Genomic DNA, 24,465 nt, shown 5'->3' with positions numbered 1-24,465 from the left:
ACACCTGTATAGGTTTGGATCGAACTTGTTCAGATGTTTTTGTTCATCTGCTCACCTGATTTGTCACATTTTGACTTCCACAGTCCATATGTGTTTCTTCTCCTCTCTTAGTATCCCTACCATCTTCATATTATCTATGTCTTCTTGGTTGTTTTAAAGGTACCAGGCTTTCCACCATCACTTTTCTGGTTCATGTAATTTTTGCTCCTCGTCCTTCCCTTCCTTCCACATTTTCCCCCTTTGAGCCTGAAGCACTGCGAATTCTTGGATATTTCTCTCCTCCTATCCTGTCATGAGCATGGCCCCATTCTGTCTTTTCCCTGCTTTTTCTTTCCTTCTCAAGCTTCAGCTCTAGTCATCTTTTCTTTATTCCAGAAGTTCCTGTCTCTTCTCTCACTTTATAGCAAGTGATAGAAGAATCCAGCATGTGCTTGGTTTTCTGTTGATATGGGTAATGCTGTGTTTAAGTTGGGTATACTGCGTGATGCTGTACTGTATGTTCCAGGGAGTGCCAAGTACATTACCCAAATTTGGTAATGTCAAAATCTACAAGTTATTAGTCAGAGCAAAGTTTTTGTTGTCACTCACTTCACACAGAGGATGAATTGATTACTCAGATGAAGAAACGTGAAGGGTTTTTTTTGTTTGTTTTCGCCTGCATCCTCAAAACTGAGATGATAATGTTGAGTAAAATAACTCCCTGGCCAATTTTATGTCAGCAGTTAAAATGAATTCATGCAACGTTTCTCATACTAAATGTTTCTCCTGTTTATGTTGAGAAACAAATATTACATAAACACCTGTGTCTGCATTAATATATTGAACAGCATTAATTCACTTACATTTGTTGCCATACATATAGTTTTACTTTCCTCCTAGCATTCTCAATCATTCATTAATCTGTCGCTACAATTAGTTTTCGCTCTCTTGTACCAGATACATTTCTTACTGTCTCACCACAAACACAAGTTGATATGGAATTGTAATTTAAGCAGACCAGATTTGATACATCACACGTTGACACTGTCAAACATCTCACCTTTGGCCTAGCCTGCCTTATTTTCTTTTACAGACTGTGAACTTGTCAATTAGTAACTTTTACAATCACTGTATTGGTAGTAGATTGGTCCACTGTCTATTTGATGTCTCGGGTATTGGCACATGGTTTCTGAGTTGACCCAAAAACATGGAATGGTTAAACCTCTCCCTTGGTGCCTAAGCTTCCTTTGGTGGTGTGGAAGATGTGAAAAAGTCTTCTGCAAGAATGCACTCGTGGAATGTGATTAATGTTTCACAGTGCTTTAGTAACAGACTTTAAAGGGATAGAAATTGTTCTAAAACATTTAGTCAGATTGTTAAGAACTGTGAGGTCCCTCCAGCTTTTAAGATGATTTTATGCATTTGCTTTCTTTTTTTTCTCAAATCAGTGCTTCTGCAAAATACTGGGCCTTTAAAGCCTTTCAGAAAAATTAGATTTTGTGCAACCAAAGTATTTTCTCAAATGTACTATTTAATATTTAACAAATCCTTGCTGTTAAAATGTGTCTTCATAAAACATTTTTAGTCCCACTGGCTCGCACTAAGTACTATTGCTGACAAAGGGTAATATTGTCTGTCTCCATATGAAATAAAATAGCTTTGGTGCAAAAGTGTTACTCCAGTAAGTGAAAGAATTTGTCTCTGGGTAAACAGATCACCACACATGGTCATTCTACAGATCTTTTGTTTTGATTGGCAAATGAGGGGTTAACCCTGCAGGGTTTTTCTGACTGGAAGTCGTTTTATTGGCTGACATGGGCGTGCTCTTCAGCGCTGGCAAACACACGTTACCTTAGACAGGTAAGAACATTCAAAGAGGCTGAACCAGAGGACGACAAGGAAAGAGCTTATGTAGGAAAAGACTTTTTGATCCTTCACAACTAGCCAACCTGCAATTACCGCTCTACCTAGAATGTGAATTCAGCTTTGCCTTGTGTTCAAGTTTCCAGATGGGAAGCTGTGTGAGCCAGTACAGCGGGTAAGAACTGAAACCCTTTTATTTCATTTGCTTCTGTAAATACCTGTGACCATCCAGGCCATTTGAAGTCATACTGACTTAGTATGGAGGAGGGATTTTTGACATGAAATGATTTGTGTTTTGGATCAGAGATTGTTCATTTCTCGCCGCAGAGATCTGAGAAACAGTGAAATGCAGCTTCATGCTGCATTGGGGCAGCTTCATGCCGTCTGAACAAGTCAGGTCCTGACATTGAATCATGTAGCTGCCTTAAAGGTATTTATTGTGTCAAGGGCCTGTGAAGGTGTGTATCCACACTGCATGTTTTGTCCATATAGGATTATGTGCTGGAGATAGGCTTCTTTGTGATTTAGTGGGTAGTTATGTAGATGACTGCCAATTAATACTTTGTTTTTTTGTATGATTAATGTTAGTTGTACACTTGTGTAAGATACAAAACAGTGTGTCTGGTTAGTTCAAACCAGAACAACCTATTCGTATAGACGGAACAAGGAAGAATTAAAGAGGAAACGGAGTCAGGCCACCAGCAGATATTTTTTTGTGCTTTTTTTTTAATGCATATGATAATAACACACTGTGCTATATGCTGTCTGTAATTGTACTCTGTCTTTATGCCTCCATCCTTTCACAGCTTACTTAATCTTTGTTTTCTAGTTGGCTCACAGCACTGTGATGGGCGTTTTATATCAACTATACTTTTGGCAAGCAGACAAGTGCTAAAGTAATGCACTCTGACAACTCAGAGGCTATTGATCAGCTCTCTTAAAAAGAGACACAGTGGCCTTATGGTCTACCGAGACAGATCATAAACATGTCAGATCTGATGCTCTCCTCAGACACAGTGCCCCAAGGTAGAGAGAGAGACACATGAGCAGCTGGGTGTTTTCTTCAAGTGCTCAGTTTTCTGTTGCGTCATGGCCAAATTGCAAAATATTTAAATAACACTTCCTGTTTCTTTTAAATGTTCATTTTTAATGAATTAAAATTAAATTAAATGATTAAAATCCTTCTTTCCAAAATGCCAGGGTCATAGCAGTTGTACAGAATATTTTCAGATAAGCTTCCATTGTATTTGGATCTGTATTCCAGGTAGAATCCTAATTCCTAAAGTACTGGGAAGCTTTGTAAAGCTTAGATCAAATAGAATGTGATAATTTGCTAATCCTTTATGACATATACTCAATCACAACAGTATATAAAACAATAAACAATACAACAAATCGATATATTTCACAATATATCAACTTTATTATTTTTTTTGTAAATGTCTGCATATTCTGAATTTAATGCCAGCAACACATTTCAAACAAGTTGGGACAGGAGCAACAAAAGACGGAGAAAGTTGTGGAATGCTTCAAAAAACACCTGTTTGGAACATTCCACAGGTAAACAAGTTCAATGGTAACAGGTGATAGTATCATGATTGGGTATGAAAGGAGCATCCTGGAAAGGCTCAGTCGCTCACAAGCGAGGATGGAGCGAGGTTCACCACTTTGTGAACACATGATTGGATAAAGGATGTGACATGGGCTCAGGAACACTTTGTAAAACTGTTAACACAGTTTGTTTGCAAACGATTTCATTCTGTTTTAATTTATGTTTTACAGAGCGTCCCAACTTTTTTGGAATGTGTATTGTATAACAGCATCAGTTTCAGTTTCAAAAATTACTTAGAAAATGATAGTCACCCTTTAAGTGAAACCTAAAAAATATCTTGGCCCTGATGTATCGTTGTAGTCACAAACCTGTTTGTACTGTTGATGATGATTACCTTTTCTAGAAACAAAGGGTGGGATTGTTGTACCTTTTTCTCTGTTTGACGGTACTTTTAGGTACACATTTCTGTGAATTTTAAACTTGATTCAATATTTCTTTCTGCAACACACATCTTCAGCAACACACACAAGTGCATGAAATGATTATCTAGACAGTGTCTCTTTATGTAACTATAATCAAGGCACACAGGAAGGCTTTAGCACTTGATTTTACACTCTTTATAACTGGCTGTGAATAACTGGCCAGCTTGATACTGGTAAAAGAATTTCTAAATTTTCCTTGTGGGCTAGATGCAGTAAAAAAGTGCCAGAAGCCTCAAACATTTCAATTAAGCATAGCCCAGTTTGACCTCTATTGTCTCTTGCGCTTAATTTTTCTTGACAGGGACTTTTTCCTGTGATATATAAATCATTCGTCATATAACCAACATGTGTAATCACAGTTACAGTCAAAGGAAATGACACATCTGATTAAGGCTAATACAAACATTACTGCCAACCTGCCCCACCCATGACAACACCTCTGGCTATGAAAACAGCTCTGAGAATTTTTTTTGACCTTTTTACTTTGAGCTCATTTTAAATACTTCATTATTCAGCAGAAGGATAGGAAAAATTAATGTATAAAGGCGTTTCAAACTCAAAATGGCAGTGTCAGAACAGTAAAACAATGTGCCACAAAAACAGCATCTGAAACTTAGAACAGATGGCAGAGCCAGCCACTTGTGTAAGAGCTCAGTAGCCAATATTTTCTGTATTACAATGGGGTTAAAACCTACTGTAGTTTAGAATGTCGTGCAACCAGGGTGGTCACAACCCAGGTGGCCTGAGGCTATAATGCCTCACACAGGTCACATTGAAAGACCGCGACTGAACTGTTATCAGATCAGAGGGCAGTAACTGAGTCTCTTTGAGTATCTTATTTACCATGATCAGAGGGGCAGACTGTTCCCAGATGGCTCTCGATGAAACACCAGCTGTTTAAGTTTGTTTTTTTAGGGTTTTTTTTTTTTTTAACAGCGTAGAGCAGCCAGACACTGTTACCCAGGTGACTGTGGAAAAATCAGGTTATGACATGATGTTGTAATTGACTTTAATTAAAATGAAAGGCTTTGTTGAGCAGAATGCTCATTTCAGCCTGATGCAAACAGCTGTTACATATAAGTTTCCATTCTGCAGTGCAAATTGTCAACATTATTTTATCTTTAGTGTTAACCGTTTGTAACTTTATTGCATCTACTGCATCATTTTACCTATTAGATCCAGGTACGCTCATCCTCTGTGACGATAATCTCTGATCATTCATTTGTGATGATGGACTGTATAACAATTTGACGCAATGCGGTTGGTTACTTAGCAGCTGTTCAGCAGCTCAGTTTGTTTTAAATGCAGAAGAAGAAACTTTCATAATAATCTTATCACACACATAATCTGTCCGAAGCGTGTTTATGTATTTACAGGCATATAAGGAACTGATCAGTAGTGTAGAAAATTAAACCCACTCGTTGCTATGTTTAAATGTGTTTTATTATTTTCTTTTAGAAGAAAGACATTTTGGACCATATTTAACAGACAAGATTCTTCATTTGAAAGTGGCGTTAGTGTCAGTTATTTATTCAAGAAAGGGTTGTACTTGGGTTGTATGTAAGATGTGTTTAGCCTTCGCTGATACATGTTCAGACTATGATAAAAAGGACCTGTTTGTACCCTTTGGACTTTTCTCCTATAAAAACAAAAGGTCTGTTTACATTCAGTTTTACTCACCAAACCTTATTGTTAGTTTCCTTGAGGTCTAACAAACCTGTTGAATCAGTGTCTTTCCTCACAAAACATTTGCAAAGCCAAATATTTTAAAGCATGCGTAGTTTACAGTCATGTTTGACTGCTAACAGTGCAAGTTACTCGCTAACTTCTCCCTGTAGAGTAGTGAAACCATTGGCAGGAATGTATATTACGTCACCTGTGTGCATTTGCATATGTATTCCCGTGCACACAATGGACACACACTGTAAAATACTGCTCCATAGCACTACTAGTGGTCAAACACCGACAAGATTCATTCATTTATTTATTTATTTTACAGTGCAATAATATAGTGATGCACACAGGGCCCATGGGTTATTGTGCCCATGCCACTTCCCTAAGAAAGACACATATGTGGCAGATCGCCTGTACAACTTCCATCTCTGGCAGCAACGAGCTACAGTATATGACAAGTCTTTTCATAACACCCCCAGGGCTTTCACACTGCGATTGGAGTCACTGTGCAATCTCAACTCTCCAGTGATAACACACCCTGAGAAACTGTAAGATATGACCCAGATTTCCGCTGTCAGTGCTTCATGAAGTATATGGCATCCTGTTGTAATAGGAAACATTATGTATTCATCTGATGTAAGTCATTCTGAACAGCGGCATTACAGCAGAGACATAAAACCCAACAAGTCATAAAGGGGACAGGCGTAGTGGTTCATAATGCCACACGCCATAATGCTCACATACATTTCTTGAGGCGATAATTTGCATCAATGTCATCTCAAGTTGAAATATGTCTGTCAGCAGAGAAGGAGATTGTGATTTTGTTTCTGATTTGTTTTTAATCCTTTTGGTCTCTCTTGCTAAGCCTCAGTATTCAGTATTGTTCAGAACAGGCACAGGGCCTCAGTACACTCCTAAAGCTTTGCTAAATTTCTGATTTTAAAAAGGGAAAGCTAACATTCACATGCAAGTCTGTCACCTTACAATTACATCTTTTGATCAAACTGCCGTGGCAGATTTAGATGAAATTCCTCTCACCTCTTTTAACACCTCTAATCATACTACTCGACCTACTGTGACAAAAGGATCTTCAAAACATGTTATCACAACCCATTTTGACCTGCTTTGCCTTGTTCTTCCACGTTCCCTCAGGCAACATATGTTTAGTTGCATATAAAACACACAAGGCTTCAATTGCCCCTCACTTACAGCTGTGCTGACTCTAATTCATCACTTGCTGAGAAGAAAGAAGTGAGCAGATGAGGCGTTGATTTGAGAGACTGAAAACACTGACCAGATCAAAAAATTGTTATGTGTGTTTTCTTCATATCCTCTGATGTTAGATACAATTTTCTGTCATAGACAAAATGAAGGATGACAGATTGAAGCCCTTATCAATAGCGGCTTGTTTATCATCCACAAACACCACTGTCTCCACAATGGAGCCTGATAATATCATCATGTTCTGTTCTGATTTGGTTTGCAGATATTTTCATGCAGAATTGAACCTTATCATCACAGAATAATGAAAAATCTCAAAGCAGTGGGGAAAAATATAGAATACAAATAAAGTAAAAAACGAATTTAATGAGACTACAAATGGAGCAAGCATTCTACATTTTCAGAGCTAATCGAGGCATGCCTCTCTCTGTCATGTGCAGCCAGGTACCAGTCAGTGCCAGCAATGCCAGGGATCGGGAGCTGCCCGGTGCCGCCTCCTTGCCTGCCAAAGTGAATCTGGGGCTGGTGCTCGGGGAGAGCGAGGAGGGCCATGCCAACCAGGTTGCCACACCAGCCTCAGCCAGCGAGGGCAGCGCCAGCCTCGGAGAGCCAGAGGAGGACGGGAATCAATCCCATCACTCCCACTCTACCGCCTCCAGCCAATGCAGTGCCACCTACAGCAACCTGGGTAAGAACGACACATGTAGGTGCCTTGTGTATCCGTGTATATTCGTGCTGTCATGACTGACACAAAGCATAAAACTTACTTTAAACAGTATTTAGCTGTGATGTGTAGGTAAGTGGGTGTACAATGCAAGCTCTTATTGTCCACATGAGCATGTTTCTTCTTTATAGGATTGATTTTCTGCAAATCGTTTCACCACATGACACTTTCACTTTTCTTAAACTCCTCAGCATCTCATAGACACATAAGGTACCCTTTAGCATCTGTATATGACGCACCAGGCTTTCAACTAAATCCTCTGTAAACCCATCCACAGCATTATTAGACACTCAGAGCAAGTCTGCAAATGGAGGAGGGGTGGATAGATGGGTCAAACGAACACATGACTTTCACCCAGGTGACCGGGGCTCGTGTCCAGTGAAAAACCAAAAGAGTTTTTTCTAAACTTAACCAAGTAGTTTGAGGCCCAGCTTAACTAAATTGCAACCGTTTCATAATATTAACCAAGTGTTAGAAAGACTTTCTGGCAGGAAGGCTTTGTGTGTTTCTGGTGTGAGAACGTGTTGGACAGCCAGAGTACTTGCTTTGAATGTCTGATATTGCCGTGGATGGGTTTGTATCGGAGTTAGTTGAAAGCCAGGGGCATGTGATGAAGTGTCGCTATTTGACGTTCTGGGAATGAGAGCGGGTTGGCACATCTCCACGTGTGACAAGTCATAATTTATTCCCTGCTAAAACAGCTGGAGCTCAAGATCTTGGTACATTTTGTCACCCACAGCCTGCAACTTTGAACTTAGAATAACTTGAATTATGTTGGAGGTGGGAATCTTTCCTCTGATGTTACTTCTCCGATTCTCATCAGGAGAACATCATTTATTTAACATGAAGAAATGTGCAGAGTGGATCACTCACTCAGATAAATCAACAGATTAATCTTGTGTTGTCATCTAAATCATATTGTTTATTCTTCTCTGTGTCATTGCCTCGGTCCCCTGCTCTTGTTGGATTTATAAAAACCATGTTTGATATGACTGATGAATTTGGAGTAGGACTGCACTAATAACCACTTTACAACAACAGCTAATGCACGACTGACTGCAGGACTGCTATTTATGTCATAAAAGCTTTTATCCTCATATCTGAAACTAATAATCATGCTGTCTTTGCACTCTGAATTCATAATTGCCTGTTCTGATGCTGCAGCGTTGAAGTCCAGTTTGAAAAAGTCATGAAAGTCATTGGCTCCTCCACAGCCTGAATAACTGAATCCACCGCTTGTAGTACACAAATCTAATCCTTTCTAGCAAATAGAAAACACTTTAATTCGGGGAAAAAAAAGATTGTGTTGATTGGTTGTGTAACCTGAGCTCAGTCAGAAGAGAGGCTAAGTCAGGAAATAGAAACAGACAAAGCTGTAATTGTGTGTTTCTGGTTTTATCTATCTTTATCTAATTTAGATTTTTGTCTCGGTAGAGAAAATATCTGTTTTAAATGACAAATAGGCCCCAACCCCCCCCCCCCCCCCCCCGGTTTATAATACTACTGCAGACTGAAACATTCTGTTCCTCTAATACTACGATAACGAAGCTCCTCTATCACGTTCCTCATTTTTGAGCTTGTTTGTGACTAGTTGACAGTGGGCATTTCATCATTAGACAGTGTGGTGGCGGTGGAACGAAGAGACCGTCAAGACCGGACTTGCAGCAACGAGAGGAGGAAGAGAGCGGCAGGCACAGCTGTCAAACATAGCTGTGCACTGAAAACGTTGCGCTCTCTGTGTGTGGGAACGGATCTCGCTGTGATCAAGCGGTGTGCGAAACGAAAAGAAATAGAAACATGAAGTGGTGGTGTGGAGAGTGTGGGTTTGTGGAGCATCGGCACTGCTGAGGGGCTTCACTGCGTCTTTACACATGTGCTTGTGCGGTTGTGAGGTTTAAAAGGAGTGTGGGTTTTACTGGATTCATTAGAGACACAGTGTTTGTTTGTGTTTGTGTGTCATTGTTGCACTAATTAGACTTTTTTGACAAGGGCATGTATAAACTGCTCCTCCGCTGTGTGTGTGTGTGTGTGTGTGTGTGTGTGTGTGTGTGTGTGTGTGTGTGTGTGTGTGTGTGTGTGTGTGTGTGTGTGTGTGTGTGTGTGTGTGTGTGAAGCTCAGAATGCACACCAGCTCTGTGGATTGATATATTGTGAATGTGTTAAAAGCTCCCTGGATGACGCATGATGAGCTGCCTGCAGCCTGATTTTCCTCTTCTACATGCTGCTAATAACGAACACGGCAGGAGTGTGTGTTTGCCTTCAAACATAGTATCGTACAGCACATCATTTTTGTTTGGGAGGATGTGTGTGGCCTTCCAGATTAATCCCGTAGCCACTGAGTGTGACGTCTCCTCTTCTATCATTTCTACTTTACTTGTCAGAATTGCGGAAATAGATCTGGTTTTCCTCCGCACTCTCTGATGTCCACTTTCGGCTCCAGTACTACTCTCTGTTCACATGTTTTAGTGGAGAATCGCTTTCACCTTAACAAGCGCACGCATCTCTCTCTCTCTCTCTCTCTCTCTCTCTCTCTCTCTCTTTCTTACTAGCTATATATGCAGTATACACACACTTGTGTTTTAATCAGAGCATCAGGCAGTAGGAGGCAGAGCGCTCGCTGTCTCAGTCAGTGAGAAATCTCCGGTATTGGTGGGAGCGTTGAGCCTGCCTGCTGGCACCAGTGGCTCCGCACAGACTCGCAGGGATGGAAGCAGAGAAAAGCGTCTCACTGTGCCTCCTCCTGCTTAGCTCCTGCACAGCGTTTACCTAAAAACTTTAAGGCATTAGTGGAATTGAGGTAGGCTTGTTTTTCTTGTTTTTCGCCCTCATCTCTCACTATAGTCTCTCTCATCACCTGTTTATCTCCCTGTTATCAGGTCTCTCCTGCTCACCACTTCGCCTCTTTGTGTTTTTCTTTCGCTGTCATTGCCCTCACTTTTACCACCTCTAGCCACCCACTCCGCTGCTCTCGCTTCATTCCTCCCCTCTGTTCCTCTTTCTTCTACCCACCTCCTCCGTCGACTCCTCTTGTTACATTGTCAGTTTTGCTGCAGCTCAGTGGCTGAACAGTAATCACTCGGCTACGGCAACAAGTGCCTTCATCCCCTTACAAACAAATGTTAGAGAATACTGTTGTGTAAAACAGTGAATGGAATACTTTAAAATGACGTTTTATATTTATATTTTATACGGTATATTAATGTAGAAGTATACTTAAAAAGAAAGGAGATCAGTAATCCAACCCAGCTAGTGTTTGGTAAAAACATTTTTTACTGCAACTGCCTCAATAACTTCTTATGTGTACGTGCTTGTTTGATTTTTGATGATGATATGACAATTTGCAAGTATTGAAACTTAGATTTGGACCAAGAAAGTAGAAGGAGGAGGCAAAATAGCTGTTTCAGACACATCAAATTCAGTGATTTCATTTAGCTTTTTAATCCTGATTCTCTACTGTTTCCTGACGACGGTCAAAAGATGTTTAGAAAACAAGAAAATAACTTTCCATTAATGGTTTGTCAGTCAGTTTCAATTACTGTGCTCCACTTTTTCAAAAACCCTTTTATAAAACACTTGTTTTGTGGATTTCATTTCGATGTTTAGCTTTTACCGTGCATCTGTCACACCGTCATCTGTTACGCTGTTTAATTAAATTGTCAAGACAGAATTGCCAGGCATGGATAAGGTTGCAGGTTTCCAAATATGATCCTGTGCCTTCACAGTAAGAATACAGCTTTTTGTGTAGTTGTTGTTTCATCAGCTTTTAGAAATGACACTAAATAAATGACACTGAAAAGTTTTCTAAAAAAAAAAGAAATAAAGATGTTATTTTGTGTTATTTTTTACAAAAGTACTCTGAAGCTATTATTTATCAGACAAGAGAAGACAGTCAAAGTCAGCTTGGACATTTTTTCACTATTTTGATGCATCACAGACTAATAGATTAATAGATCAATCAAATATAAACTAGCAAATTAATCAACATTGTAAATTCTAATTAGCTGCAACCCTAATCTCATTATGTTGTTTGTTGTAAAGCCATATGGGCTTTTTAATCCTTTAATGGAGGCTGTTGTATCATCACATTTATCTGTGTATTGTAAAGTTAAAAAGTATATTATTCATTTTGAAATGACAATCACAGACTTAGTCAGTCTTATGTAATTTAGTTAAGTCACCGCCACATTGCTGCAATAGAAGATCCCAACGACTGGTCGTGGGAGACGGTTGTTTTCTTGGATGGATTACTGCAGATTGGTGGAGGAACACATTAAATACGCCCTTTCCAGGGAGGATTAACAAGACTCATTTACTTTATCCTGACTGCTCTTTCTTAAGGCTTCTTCTGCTTTCCTAAGATGATGGCAGCGTGACGCACATGTGAGGAGTTTCTGACCCTCTAACAAGAATTTGCAATCAGCACCATTTGTACTGAACAAAGACAAATCGTTTGTTCAAGCAGATTCTTTTACCGTTGGGATGGGAAAAGCCATTTGGCAAAAGATGTGACTTTGAAAGACATCATCTTATAACGCTCAGCAGCCTCTCGTCCTGATCTTCCAGGAAATTGGGGTGTTCCCTGGTGAGTTGAAAGCTGCGCAGTAGGGTTGTCTGTGACCTTGTCCGTCCTCTCAATTTAAACTGCCTGGCTATTTCATGCACGAAGCACGACTCCTTTGTTCTTTTCATCTTATCAGACACGTGTCTCTGACCTATCCGCCTCTGTGGTCCTCAACTCCAGAGAGCATCGAGGGAGTCCAATCAACCCCTCACCCCTCCAGTTCCCTCCCACCACCATCCCAGAAAAATAAGGTCACTTCAAGCCACTGATAAATGTGCTCTCCATGCTGCCTCTTTAAGCCTCACTGCAGAGCACGACTGCAGATTGAGTCGGGCAGCTGGATGGCTGGAGGGACAACTTGTGCCCAGCTGTCCTGCTCTCTGGCTTGAATTCTCCTCAGGGCCACCGCTTCCCTCACGTGCCACAGCACACAACCTCGTGTCGGCCTCTCTGCTTCACGAGCCGGCCAGTAGACGGCTGGAGACGTCATGTGGGAGAAACAAGAAGCTCTGGGGATGATGGTGGTCAAAGACTGTGAAATAGTTTATATTTCAGGACTCATTTTTATAATTTTCAGCTGTCAGGAATTCCGATCACTAAATCACATTTGATATGTTTGTTGTTGTGTTATATCTTATTTATATCCCTTTAATCAGAGAGTTAGAACCAGTCTTCATGGCTAAAATCACTAAAAGGACCTTTCAAGTCCTGAATCATTTACCTTTCTTGGCCGACATTTGTACAGTGAAGGATTGTCTGCCCAAAACTGTCATCCAACCGCCAGCAAGTGGCTAACCCTTAGAGAGATGAACTAAGCTGGCCGAGGGGGGACTTTGTTTTTATACAGTTTTATGGACTGTTAGTTTTATCTATATCAATGCAACATAATTTATAAAATGATTATGCTTGGAGACCATGTAAAATGAAGTAACTAATGAAGTCTCTATTGGAGTCACTGTAGCTGTAAAATAAATGTTGTGGACTAAAACCTACAATCCCTCTCAAATGTAGTGGAGTAGAATTCTAGTAGCATAAAATAGAAAAACTGAAGCAGTCTTTGATGCTTGACACTGACGTGTATTTCATTCTGCTCTCCACACACTTCTGTGTTGTTCAGTGGTGTAAGCACTTTCATTGATGCTACACATGTTGTTATCTTTCTTTTCCTCCAGGTCAATCCAGAGCCAACATGATCCCACTGAAACAGCCACGCAACATCAAAGCATCCAACGATACCTTGGCCTCCATCGACCTGGACAGCCTCGCTGACCAGCCAGCTGCTAAAGCCACACCGCCACCACTGCCTAAGAAGGCTGTACCTCGCTCCAGCACTGAACCCAACCTCGGAGGCAAAGAGCCAGCCCAGGGAGCCCTGAGACCTCGAGCTGAGGCTAAACCTGGGGGCACGAACCTGAGTGTAGCCAACCCTCTCTACGACCTGGACTCCACGTGGGAGACAGCTAGTCAGAGCTCCTCTCTCAGCTCAGAGCCTCATCGAGCCCACGACCACGAGAGCGGCGACTCCCTGGAGAGGCCATCTGCTGCCACGGCTGCCAACAAGGGCCGCCCGACTAACAGCATGTCCTCCCTGGTTCTCCAGCCTGCATCTGCTGCACCCAGTGCCACCACTGGCAGAGAGAGGAGGGTCTACCCGAGTACAGAGTCTTTAGCTGGAAGGGGTCGGACAGCAGGTCGAGGTGCTGCTGCTGGAAGCTCCAAACCCCAGAGACCTGCTCTTTATAGGGGGCTAGACAGCTGGGATGAGGTGGTGGGAAGGATCCGAGGGCTCCACACAGACACGCTGCGGAAGCTGGCGACAAAGTGTGAGGACCGTTTCATGGCTGGTCAGAAGGATCACTTGAGATTTGGCACTGACAGCTGGTCCCACTTCAGGCTCACCACTGGGAAACCCTGCTGTGAGGCGGGGGATGCCGTATACTACACTGCCTCCTACGCCAAGGACCCACTGGTCAACTACGCCATCAAGGTGAGATGTGTGATTCTGTTTATAGATCAGTTTATTCTGCCTAGTTTGTTATGCAGAAAGCAAAACTTGCTGCCTCTAGTTTGAAGTCCATAAAATTTGCTAAGTTTAACTGCACAAGTTTAATTTAATAAACATAACATGCTGCATTTTTGCAGTCTGGAAAATGTTAATGATTAGTTTTTTTTAATTTAGGTGAAATACATTTAGTGGTCTTTGCTCTAGCTGCACCGATACACTAATAAATCAATCATCAATCATCAATTGGCAGAAAATATTACCAGTCCAGCAGTAGATGAAGTAGCTATTTCTATGATCTATTTATCATTTCAGATATTTTTGAAGCAAAAATGTTAAACTCTTGTTGCAGCTTCTCTAATGTGGCGATCTGCTGCTTTTCTTTGTTTTATGACATATTATGACATTTCATAAACAAATCATTAATCCAGGAAATAATTAATAGATTAATTAATAATGATTTTATCCCTTGAATTGGTACTGAGCAAACCTAATTGGGTTCTAATAATATCTCAGTTTAGTGCTGTTTATGTTAAGTAACTATATGCTGTGCACTGTATCGAATTACATGCAAGATTTGAAATACTCAGTGTATGAACCTGAAACATATACTAACTTAAGCTCGTTTGTCCCACTTTCGAATCAAAGTATTCAAGTTTTCAGTTCGCACAGTGCGCTTTTACCAAATGCAGCTTATTTTCAGCATCTTATTAGTTTGAATTCATTAGTGTTTTTGAGTCCATGCTTTGCACTCTCCTTGCATCGAGATGGATTTTAAATACATCTGGAGTCTCGGGCTTGCTGTCCCTGTCGTAGATTTATTAAATCCTCGGGACTTGTTTTTGTGTTGAGGAATCTCCTCCCTCTACCACAGCCGAGGTGGAGGAAGGTGTTTGTACTGAAATATTGGCACCTGAACTTTGAGCCTCTAGGGCACGGCCTTGTGTAATAAAACCTGTGTGTGCATGCATTAGTGTTTATATATCTATATATATGTGTTTGTGTGTGTGTGTGTGTGTGTGTGTGTGTGTGTGTGTGAGAGAGAGAGAGAGGGGGGTAAGGGTAGAGGGTAGAGCTTGAAACTCTGGAAGAGTTCTGAAGCTAAATACAAAGCAGATATGGATGAAGGTTGCATTATTCACAGGATATGAAACTCTCTGCTCTCCACAGCACTTCAAAGCTTTGCCTTCATATTAGCAGCAGGCTCAAGAGAAAGTCTTTTTTTTATGATACTCATCCATAAATAAGGCAACCAGGAGCAGAAGAAGCAGCAGAACACAAACAGGCCCAATTAAACTTTCCCCAGTTCTCCATTTTAATGTGGCCCAGTTGTGCTCCTGCCTTCCGTAACCCCGTAAGTGTAGTTGATTCTCCTGAAAATAAGATTTTACATGCTGTGATATTTTTAATGCAGTGCTAATTATTCATAATGCACCTTGAGCGTGTCTGTGTGAATACTGGACTGTGAGGAATTCAGAGTCAGTGCGCCTTACAGCTTTAAACTGCCTCTGAAATGTCATTAAGGCATTAAGGAAATGAGGGGACAATAATTGATTGCCTGTTAACTTGGAACTTTGTGAACCAGCAGCCCTGCTTACGAAATATGGCATCTAAACAGTGAAACTCTACAAAAGTGTCCTCAAACAAAGATCAGTCAGCAGCTGCAGCGTCTAAGCCAACATGTCAAAACGAGTGAATCCAGTGAACATGCACATTCCTTCAGCGTGACACAGTGTGTTGTGTGGGAAAGGAACCCACTCCTACAGGTCTTCATCCCAAATCACAATCTAATGAACTGTGCATGAATTATGCCGAACACCACCGAATCTAATAGAAGTCATAAAGTGAATTGATTGAGGTAGTAGCAGTAACACACGCACACACACATAACACACAAGTTTTATTTCAGACATGCTTATGTAACCAAAGACTGGGGTCAAAAAGACAAGTTTTTCACAGGTTTATAGAGTAGTAATCGTAAGGATAGTGGTTTGATTCCTGGCTCACAGTATGAGGTTATGTAGGGGACAGAAGCAAAAAAGCTTGGAAATTAGTTTGGACAAAATGTTTTGTCCATTGTAAGAATTTTAAAATATAACGTTGCTATCATAAATATATTCTAATGCATATCATGATAGCGATCTGATAGAGTTATAGCACTCAACTCTTGATTGATGGTTATTTTACATTGACTTATGTATGATTTATCCAAATCATTAATCCAAGGTTTGTAGGAAAAGCAGGAAACTTCTTTTTTTTTTTGGTTTGTTTTTGCATGAGACATGCAGTGCTAAAGAGTCAACGTTTCATTTTCAATTTCCATCTTATAGCAAGCTTTAAACCTGCTGTGTCAAGAAATGTACTTTGTTTGTCTCCACAGATTCTTTCTCTGAATCCAAACATCATTTTCAACCCTTTTTTAGTCTCTGAAATATTTACTAATGTTGGTGGTGTCAGCAAAACTATCAGTAAAACAGACCCTCTCCGTAGGATAACTCACACCAATAGTTAAGCCGTACTTTTAGCCAAAAATATCTCAGCAACTTGTCGTGACTTCTTTGTCTTTGTGGGTATTTTAGTGAATGCTGTGACATCGGCAGAGACCGATCGTATCGACCCGTCTTCTCTGTGCTGTGATCAAAGTGTTGAGAGACGGGGAGCTGCAGAGGCTGTCACTGTGGTTTAACAGAGAGAGTCGCGCTCTCACTGATGTCTGTGGAAACCTGGAGTCTTGCCCTCTGCTTCTCACCACTCTATATATCATTAAAGGCATGAGCTGCAATGTTCTGGAGAAACAGAGCGTTACAGAGAGTTTTGAAACAGAAAACACCTTTGATCTTTGAATTCTTCTGTGTATTCTCTGGTAAAACAGTGCATTTTGCTCCTGATGTTGCTGAAGGTTTGCTGTTTGTTTAAAACAGGCGTGTCAAACTGATTCCATAAAGGGACGTGTGGCTGCAGGTTTTCGTTCCAACCAAGGAGGAGCACACCAGGCTGGAATCAATTAATCAGCTGGTCTCAGTCTTCAGCTGATAACTAAGTGATCCCTTGATGTTGATTGGTTGGCTTGGTGTGCTCTTCCTGGTTGGAACAAAAACCTGCAGCCACACGGCCCTTTATGGAATCAGTTTGAAATGCCTGGTTTAAAACCTCTCGTGGCAGTAAAAAGACTATTTCCGTTGTTGGTCTGAATTTGTTTTATTTCGTTCAAATCAATGGCAGTCTTTTAATATCAAGCAATGAGGGGTTTATAGGAATTGCAGAAGTCTTAGCAGAGAAACATCAAACTTAACAGGTACACAAACGTCACCTTTCAAAAGTTCTGACATTTCAACCATGTTAACAGATAAGAGCAGCGTTTTTCCATATACATAGATTTTTTTATATATATTGTCAACAAATCCCATGAAAAGACTGAAGACAGCAATTTGTTAAGAGGCCAGTACATTCCATCTGAAGTACTAATTAGATGGTGGAACAGCTTCAGAAACACCACCCACACACTCACCTTTCAGACAGTGGGTTGGGGGGTGGAAACCAACAATCTGATATCCATACGTACTTCACGCCTGGATGTTCTACAGAGCTGAGAAAGGAGCCGGGGGTTAAACTTCTCTCTCTAGCTCTCTTTTATCACAACTCTTTCTGTCACTTTTCATGCAAACAACCGAGCGCAATGTCTTCCAGGAGAGACTGTTTGAAAATTTGCCCAGTTATCCTTATTTTTAAACATATTGCATCTCCCAAACAGGGATGTATGCATGCATAGCATACAGAGTTTGCACACACACACACATACACCTTCAGAGTGTCGTCCACTTAAGTGAAAAAATCTGGGAGAATAGAAGAGGATAATAACATGGTTTCGTGTCATTCAAACAGTAATTTATTGATGGTGCCTAAGTGAAACCCCTGTGGTTTAGAGCGAGGACTCAGAGGTGAGGTAACCGTCCTCTTAATGCCAACACTGGATGAATTTCTCCTTTCGTTGAATTTTTGTCCTGTCGTTGCCTTGTTGCCTCCACATGTGAGTGCTGTGTGTGTGTTATGGGTGCACACTTGGTTTAAGCGCATCAAAATAGTTGCTGGTGAAACGCGCAACAGTTTGATAAGAAAACCCCGCCAACCCTCCACGACAGTGGGCTTTTCACCCAGCCATCGAATGTGGCTCTTCAGATCAACTATAAACACTTTTGATTTCCGACATGGTAGAACAACATGTTCAGCCACATAGTATGAAGTATACCCCGGCCCGTAGGCTGCCACTCAGTACTCTCAGACTACGTGCCCTCTCAGCCCCAAACCCATTCATCCCAACTGAAGATGTAAGTCTTTAAAACAGGTCTGACATATATAGTTTTATTTTTTAAAAGGCTGGATAATTTCCTGAAGAAGGGCACTGTAGCTTTTTCTCCGCTCAAAAGTAAACCTCCCTGTTGATGTTAACATTCTCGTTCTTGTCTTTGCTTTCTCCAGATCTGTCGGAGCAAAGTGAAGGAGACCCAGCAGCAGTTTTTTCACAGCCTGGCAGTGAGACAGAGCCTGGCCGTGAACTTCAACATCCAGCAAGACTGCGGGCACTTCCTGGCTGACGTGCCCACCCGCCTGCTGCCCTGGGAAGAGGAAGAAGATGAGGAGGAGGAAGAGGATGAGGAGGAAGATGTAGACGGGCTGAAAGAGAAAGAAATTAAAACTGAAACCAAGACGACAGAGTCCAAAGCCCCAAATGGTAAATTAGATGAAGCTCCAGCAGCGGGGCACATAAACACCGCTGGCCGCTTGAAGAGCCGAGTGGTGGTCATCACACGGGAGGTGCCCTTCCAGACGGTGGCTGACTTTGTCCGAGAAGGCGTGGCGCGACACGCTCATAACCCAGAGCTGTACGAGCGACAGGTGTGTCTCCTGCTGCTGCAGCTGTGCTCCGGCCTGGAGCACATGAAGCCTTATCATGTGACCCACTGTGACCTGCGGCTGGAAAACCTGCTTCTGGTGCACTGCCAACCTGGCAACCCCTGGAACCTGGACATTCTTGAACCCAACAACAACAGCAACAGCAGCAGCGGCAGTTCAGGCGCAACCTCCGCCAGCGCTGCCGCAGCTGCCGCCAACGCCACCTGCCCCGCCCGCCTCATCATCAGTAACTTCTCCCAAGCAAAACAGAAGAGCACTCTCATGGCCGCCGACCCTGGTACGCTGCGCGACCAGTCACGCCTGGCACCTGAAATTGTCACAGCGACTCAGTACCGCAAGTGTGATGAGTTCCAGACTGGGATTCTCATCTATGAGATGCTGCACCGGCCCAACCCCTTCGAGGAGACGCCGGAGCTGAAGGAGCGGGAGTACACCTGGGCGGACCTGCCACCGCTGCCTGTCAGGTCGCTCTACTCGCAGGGTCTGCAGCAGCTGGCCCGCTTACTTCTCACCGTCAACCCCTCGGAAAGGATCCGCATGTCCGAGGCCCGGGCCTGCCTGCAGTGCCTGCTCTGGGGCCCTCGTGAGGACTTGTTCCAGGCGCTGGGCTGCAGCAGCACAGGCCCCATGTCGGGGGCCACTTCCAGCCAGCGCGAGGCCACCCTCCAGAACTGGCTTGACCTGAAGCGGACACTGATGATGATCAAGTTTGCGGAGCGCTCGCTGGACACGGCGTGTGGTGTGAGCCTGGAGGACTGGCTGTGCTGCCAGTATCTGGCGTTTGCCACCACGGACACCCTGAGCCGGGTGGTGCACATCCTGCAGCAGCCACACGCTCAGTCCCAGAGCCAGCCAGCGCACACAGCACAGAACCAGACTCAAACACATCACGCACACACCCTCCACCTGACTCAGTCACAGCCACTCTGAGTTCCTCTCCCCAGCTGTTACTATGGCAACAGATCCAACTTTCCCCTGTGTGGTCCCCCTGCTGACGCTAATATGTGATGTAAGCTAATCGTCAGCTTTGTTGTTGCACAAGCCACAGCGCTCACCTAAAACTAAATGGCTGGTGTGTGCAACGTCTGTGTTTTCTTCATGGACAGATCGATCCATAGAGGGAGACGCTGTGTTCCCATCAAACAGGCCAGGCGTCATGATCACGGTTATTCTTAGCGCTCATTAACAACAGCGGGATGGTTTAGAGTCCAGCAGAAGAAGTGGCTCAAATCCAAGACAAAATGACACAGTGACTTCCTTTAGCTGGTCACAACTGACATGTGTTACAAAACTCCACCAGTTCTAGATGGATATGCCAGATGTGGGAGGGAATTTTAGCTCTGCAAGACAACAGAGTTGTGATAGCTATAAATTAGAAACAGTTTGCATGGCAGCTGTCTCCAGGATTTATTTGAAGTGCTGTCAAATGGAATACATCTGAGATTTGTTACACATTGCTATTTTATAGAAAAGTTTCATCAGACATCTAAAGATCCACTGTTGGATTCCCTCAAAGTACTTGTGGAAGCATCAGAAATGGAGATTTAACTCAGTGTTGCGAGGTGTTGTATTTTAAGCAACAGTTCCTTCTTCAACAGATGCAGATTTGAAATCTGTGGAGATAAAAAAGAAGCTATTTGAAATGAAGGGAAAGTGAGAAAATGAACAGTCAAAAAGAAGTTTCTAACCATTGATGGATTCTTCCTCTTCAAAAATCTAATCGAATCAGGGTGAGATATTTTTTTTAATCTAGACTGATCAAAAAGTGAAACATGTTTTACCACTAAAGCCAAAGATCTGCCACAAATAGTCAATTTTGAGAGTTTTTACCAGAGATGTTTATTTCAGTTCATTACAAAATGCAGTCACACATGCATCCAGTAACTAGATTTATTATTGGTTACTCCCAGTGTTTGCACAGCTGAGACTCAGTTAAATCAGCGAAATGTCAAAGCCGGTCTGGAGTTACACATTAAATGCTGTTGTATCAAACCACCCTTCACACTTTGAGGCAGGTGGTGAACACTGTGCTAATTTCGGCTTTGCAGTTTTCAGTTAACAGGTTTTAGATGCCTTGAAGTTAAAATGGAACACAGCTGCCCTGGGTGTTGTTTAGCTTTTTGTCGGAGTTTGTGCAATTAGTATCTTCATTTGTTGTTTCCTTCGGAGGGAACAGCTTATGAACGTTTATATGACATGATGCAGTCTTTAACTAATCCTCTCTTCCATTAGTTTTGTGGCACATAAACTGATTCATTTCAGCTGAATCCTGCAATTTAAGAAACAAAGTTAAGGACTTCTTTCAGCGGTTGGGAGACGGGGATGTTTCAGGGACTGCAAAACCTTCTTCTTTGTCTGTTGTGTTGTTTTTGTCCAGTTGTTTTTCGAACGGTTCTGTGTTACGGATGACATTTGCACATTCAGCCTGAACGTCGGCGCCCCTCGATGGGTGCAGGAGAGACTGAGAAGAGTTCCTGTGAATTTGAGGAACTGGGTTTGCTTTGTTTTGCAGCGTGTGGAATGTAAACGTTTGCCTGGACTGAAAGAGACATTTGGGCCTGGTCTCATCCGCTTCAGAAACACACTCATCTTCCAACTGAACCACTTTGTTTCACTTATAAACTCTGTGTAATGATCAACCACAGCCTTGAAGAGAGACTTGCTTCCATTCCTCCTGCCTTGTTTCCCGTCCTCTTTGTTGTTATCCGGCCAATAGGACGGCAGATCTGCTTCGATGCTCGCTGCTTGTCTTTCAACACATTTATTCAGCTTTAATGAAATGCGCTCTGTGTTATTGATCAGTATCTTCCAGCCTGGAGTCAAGTGGAAGTAATACGTGTACACAGGCCTCAGCTTCCCCAGAAAAACAAGAAGAAAATGTTTGACTTTTATGCACATGGGTTTATTTTGTGGTTATGATGATCCAACAGCCTGAAAACCATCTTTAACTCAGAACTAAACAGTACTCGTGGGCTTTTTTTTAAGTCTCGGTGGACGATGTTTTCAAACTGACACTGCAAAAAGGCTTTCAAAAGTTTACTTCACTTGCTCTGGTTAAGTTTGTCTTTTCATATCCGAAAACTGCAGCAGTTCAGCTTGTCACTGGGGGGAAAATGTACTTTTGGGATCAGGATCCTGTGATCGTTTTACTGCAGATGTACAATACAAGACTTAATGGTCCATGGAGTGAAAATGAGACAAAGCAGGTGTGAGTTTGTTGCTGCGTTTAAAGGGTTTGTGTGCTGAGGAATGTGTGTGGACAGCACTGGTGGCTGTCCTTGTGTCTAGAGATTTAAGCCTTTATATAGTATATATAGTATAAATATATATAATCTTTATCTATTTTAATCCACACACTATTTTGTCGAGTACGGAGCACCTCTATTTCTGTCTGTAGAGAGTCTAAATATCATTTATTCATTTTTAAAGCTTTACTTGACTTTCTTCAGCCTCGCTTGTTTTGGGGGAAGAAAAAGGTGAGTAGTTATCACTGTCCTGAACAAAGGATGAATGACAGACCTTTTATTCTTCAAGCCACATGATGAGCAGCATTAATATACAGAGCAGTGTACAGTATTTTTACCCCTCTTGTAAAGCTATCTGCTTAGATGAACCACTTTGAAAGGAGGCTGAAGAATGACTTGAACGCACCATTAAAACCCAGCGTTCATCAAGCGTGCGACCTGCAGCGAAAATCGCTTCTTTGCTCTCTTTGCTCTGGTTTTTCTCTCTGCATTGTTAATTGCCACTAAACAGAAAAACAAAAGCTCTCTAAGGCTTTCTATTAATATGTGTACAGTATGTCTCCTGGCCCGCCGCCATTTATTGTTGATCAAGTTAACCAACAGTAACAGAACAATAAATATATGTTTTTATATATACACACTTTGTGCCATGGTTTTATTGATGTTGTGATACACTTGATTTTACCCTCCAGGAGAGAATAACAAGATTTTTTAGCAACTGAACAGAATGTCAGAGGGAACAGCTCAGTCAGTGATGGAAAAGCAAAGTTTCAGCTAGTGTAGCTGTACTTGAGTACATTGAGATAAAGACTGATTTTATGGCATTTTTAGTCATTTTAAAAGTCTCTTTCACTGCCTCTCAAGTATTTTATGACACACTTGAGTTGGATCTGTAGGATTAAGAGTAGTTGGTGTTGTGAAACCCTTTTGTTTCCAGTCCCTTTGGACCTGGACTGATGCTACAGTGTCTCTGATTTCAGCAAAATACCAACCGTGCTTGAGCCTGGGGCCGCTAATGAGCCTTTAAATTATTTACAGTGACCATACTAAAACTGGAAGTATATTAATCTTCTCAGGGGTTTTGATCATGAACCAAATCCCTGTGATTTTTTTTTTCTTTAAACTCAAGAGAAACCTGCAATCTAAGTGTTTGAATTAGATTTTTTTTCTTTGTAAATTTTGCACATCTCGTGTTTCTTGCAGGCGTATCAAAGAGGAGCCCATACATCTTAAAGATAAAGAGGCTCTCACGCTGCGCTCAGAGCCGAGAGAGTTGTGTAGTCATTAGTTAAATCTTTAATGTTAAAGTCTGATGTTTCTGTCTGCATGGATCGATGGATGTTTCTCAGAATATCAGCTTTAAAGACTGAAGATTTGAAGATGCACTCTCTGATTTGGTTATAGTGTCCAGCAGCACAGCACTTCCTCCCAGCTCTCTGTTGATGAGTGAAATTTGGAGATATTTATTCAGCATCTTAGCAGAAGTTAGGAGGTGTACTTCAATATAATTATCAGGAAGATGAGATGAAAATTGTCTTAATTAAATCACTTTAATGTTCTGTAATGCACATTATTGAAATATATCTTGTTCACTGTTATAAACAGGCAATTTGAGCCCAGTGAAACACTCTGAATTTTGCAATGTATGAGTCATACACAGACTCAGTAAAGTAGGTGTGTTGCACATTTCTTTTACTGGAATTGAAGTATTTCTGTGCAGTACACTGGCTCTACCACTAGATGGAGACATTCAAAAGGCAAAAAACATGCTAGAATGCACCATTCCCCTGCTGTGAAGCCTCTTGTAAACTGACTCTTATCGTGTTTACTTTGACTTCTGTTCATGCCACATTCAGCTCAGAGTGGCTGAAAACACGCTGCGTGAACTTTGCAGGGCGGACATGAAGGCCTCGTAAGGATTTGCTATTGATGAAACTCATTCAGCTTGAACCAAAAATAATGAGATGATCCTGTCTAGACTGAGATTATACTCTTATCTAACATCATATGTCTTACTCCGCTGTCTCTTATCTTTGTATTTGAAAATGAGGAAACCCTTTCCGTCCATTCTCCTGTTGTACAGTAAATTGCACTTGGATCATTTGGCTGCTGTGTGACTGTATTCCTCCGATGATTCCTCGCAGATTTTAGTGTATTTCATGTTGCACTTCAGGCAAATTGCAGGTAGAGTTTCGATTCAAAGATCAGAGGTTTGTCTGAGCAGGTTGTGCTACTGTTTCCAAACACAGCT

General features: G+C 41.8%; 1 protein-coding gene across 1 annotated transcript in view; it reads left to right on the top strand.

The window, feature by feature from the left end:
* The window catches only part of peak1 (pseudopodium-enriched atypical kinase 1), a 96,760-nt gene extending 73,914 nt beyond the window's left edge, over positions 1–22,846 (top strand). The window contains exons 5-7 of the mRNA XM_041939070.1: positions 7,212–7,459; positions 13,229–14,043; positions 18,535–22,846. Of these exons, the coding sequence (XP_041795004.1) occupies positions 7,212–7,459; positions 13,229–14,043; positions 18,535–19,899 (2,428 nt within the window). The 3' untranslated portion in view covers positions 19,900–22,846. The remainder of the gene's footprint in view (positions 1–7,211; positions 7,460–13,228; positions 14,044–18,534) is intronic.
* Positions 22,847–24,465: the final 1,619 nt, after the last annotated feature.

This window comes from Chelmon rostratus, chromosome 6 (assembly GCF_017976325.1).
Source record: "Chelmon rostratus isolate fCheRos1 chromosome 6, fCheRos1.pri, whole genome shotgun sequence".
Classification (NCBI taxonomy): domain Eukaryota; kingdom Metazoa; phylum Chordata; class Actinopteri; order Chaetodontiformes; family Chaetodontidae; genus Chelmon; species Chelmon rostratus.
Note: the sequence above shows the minus strand (reverse complement) of the source record. Positions and strands in the feature narration are given on the sequence as shown.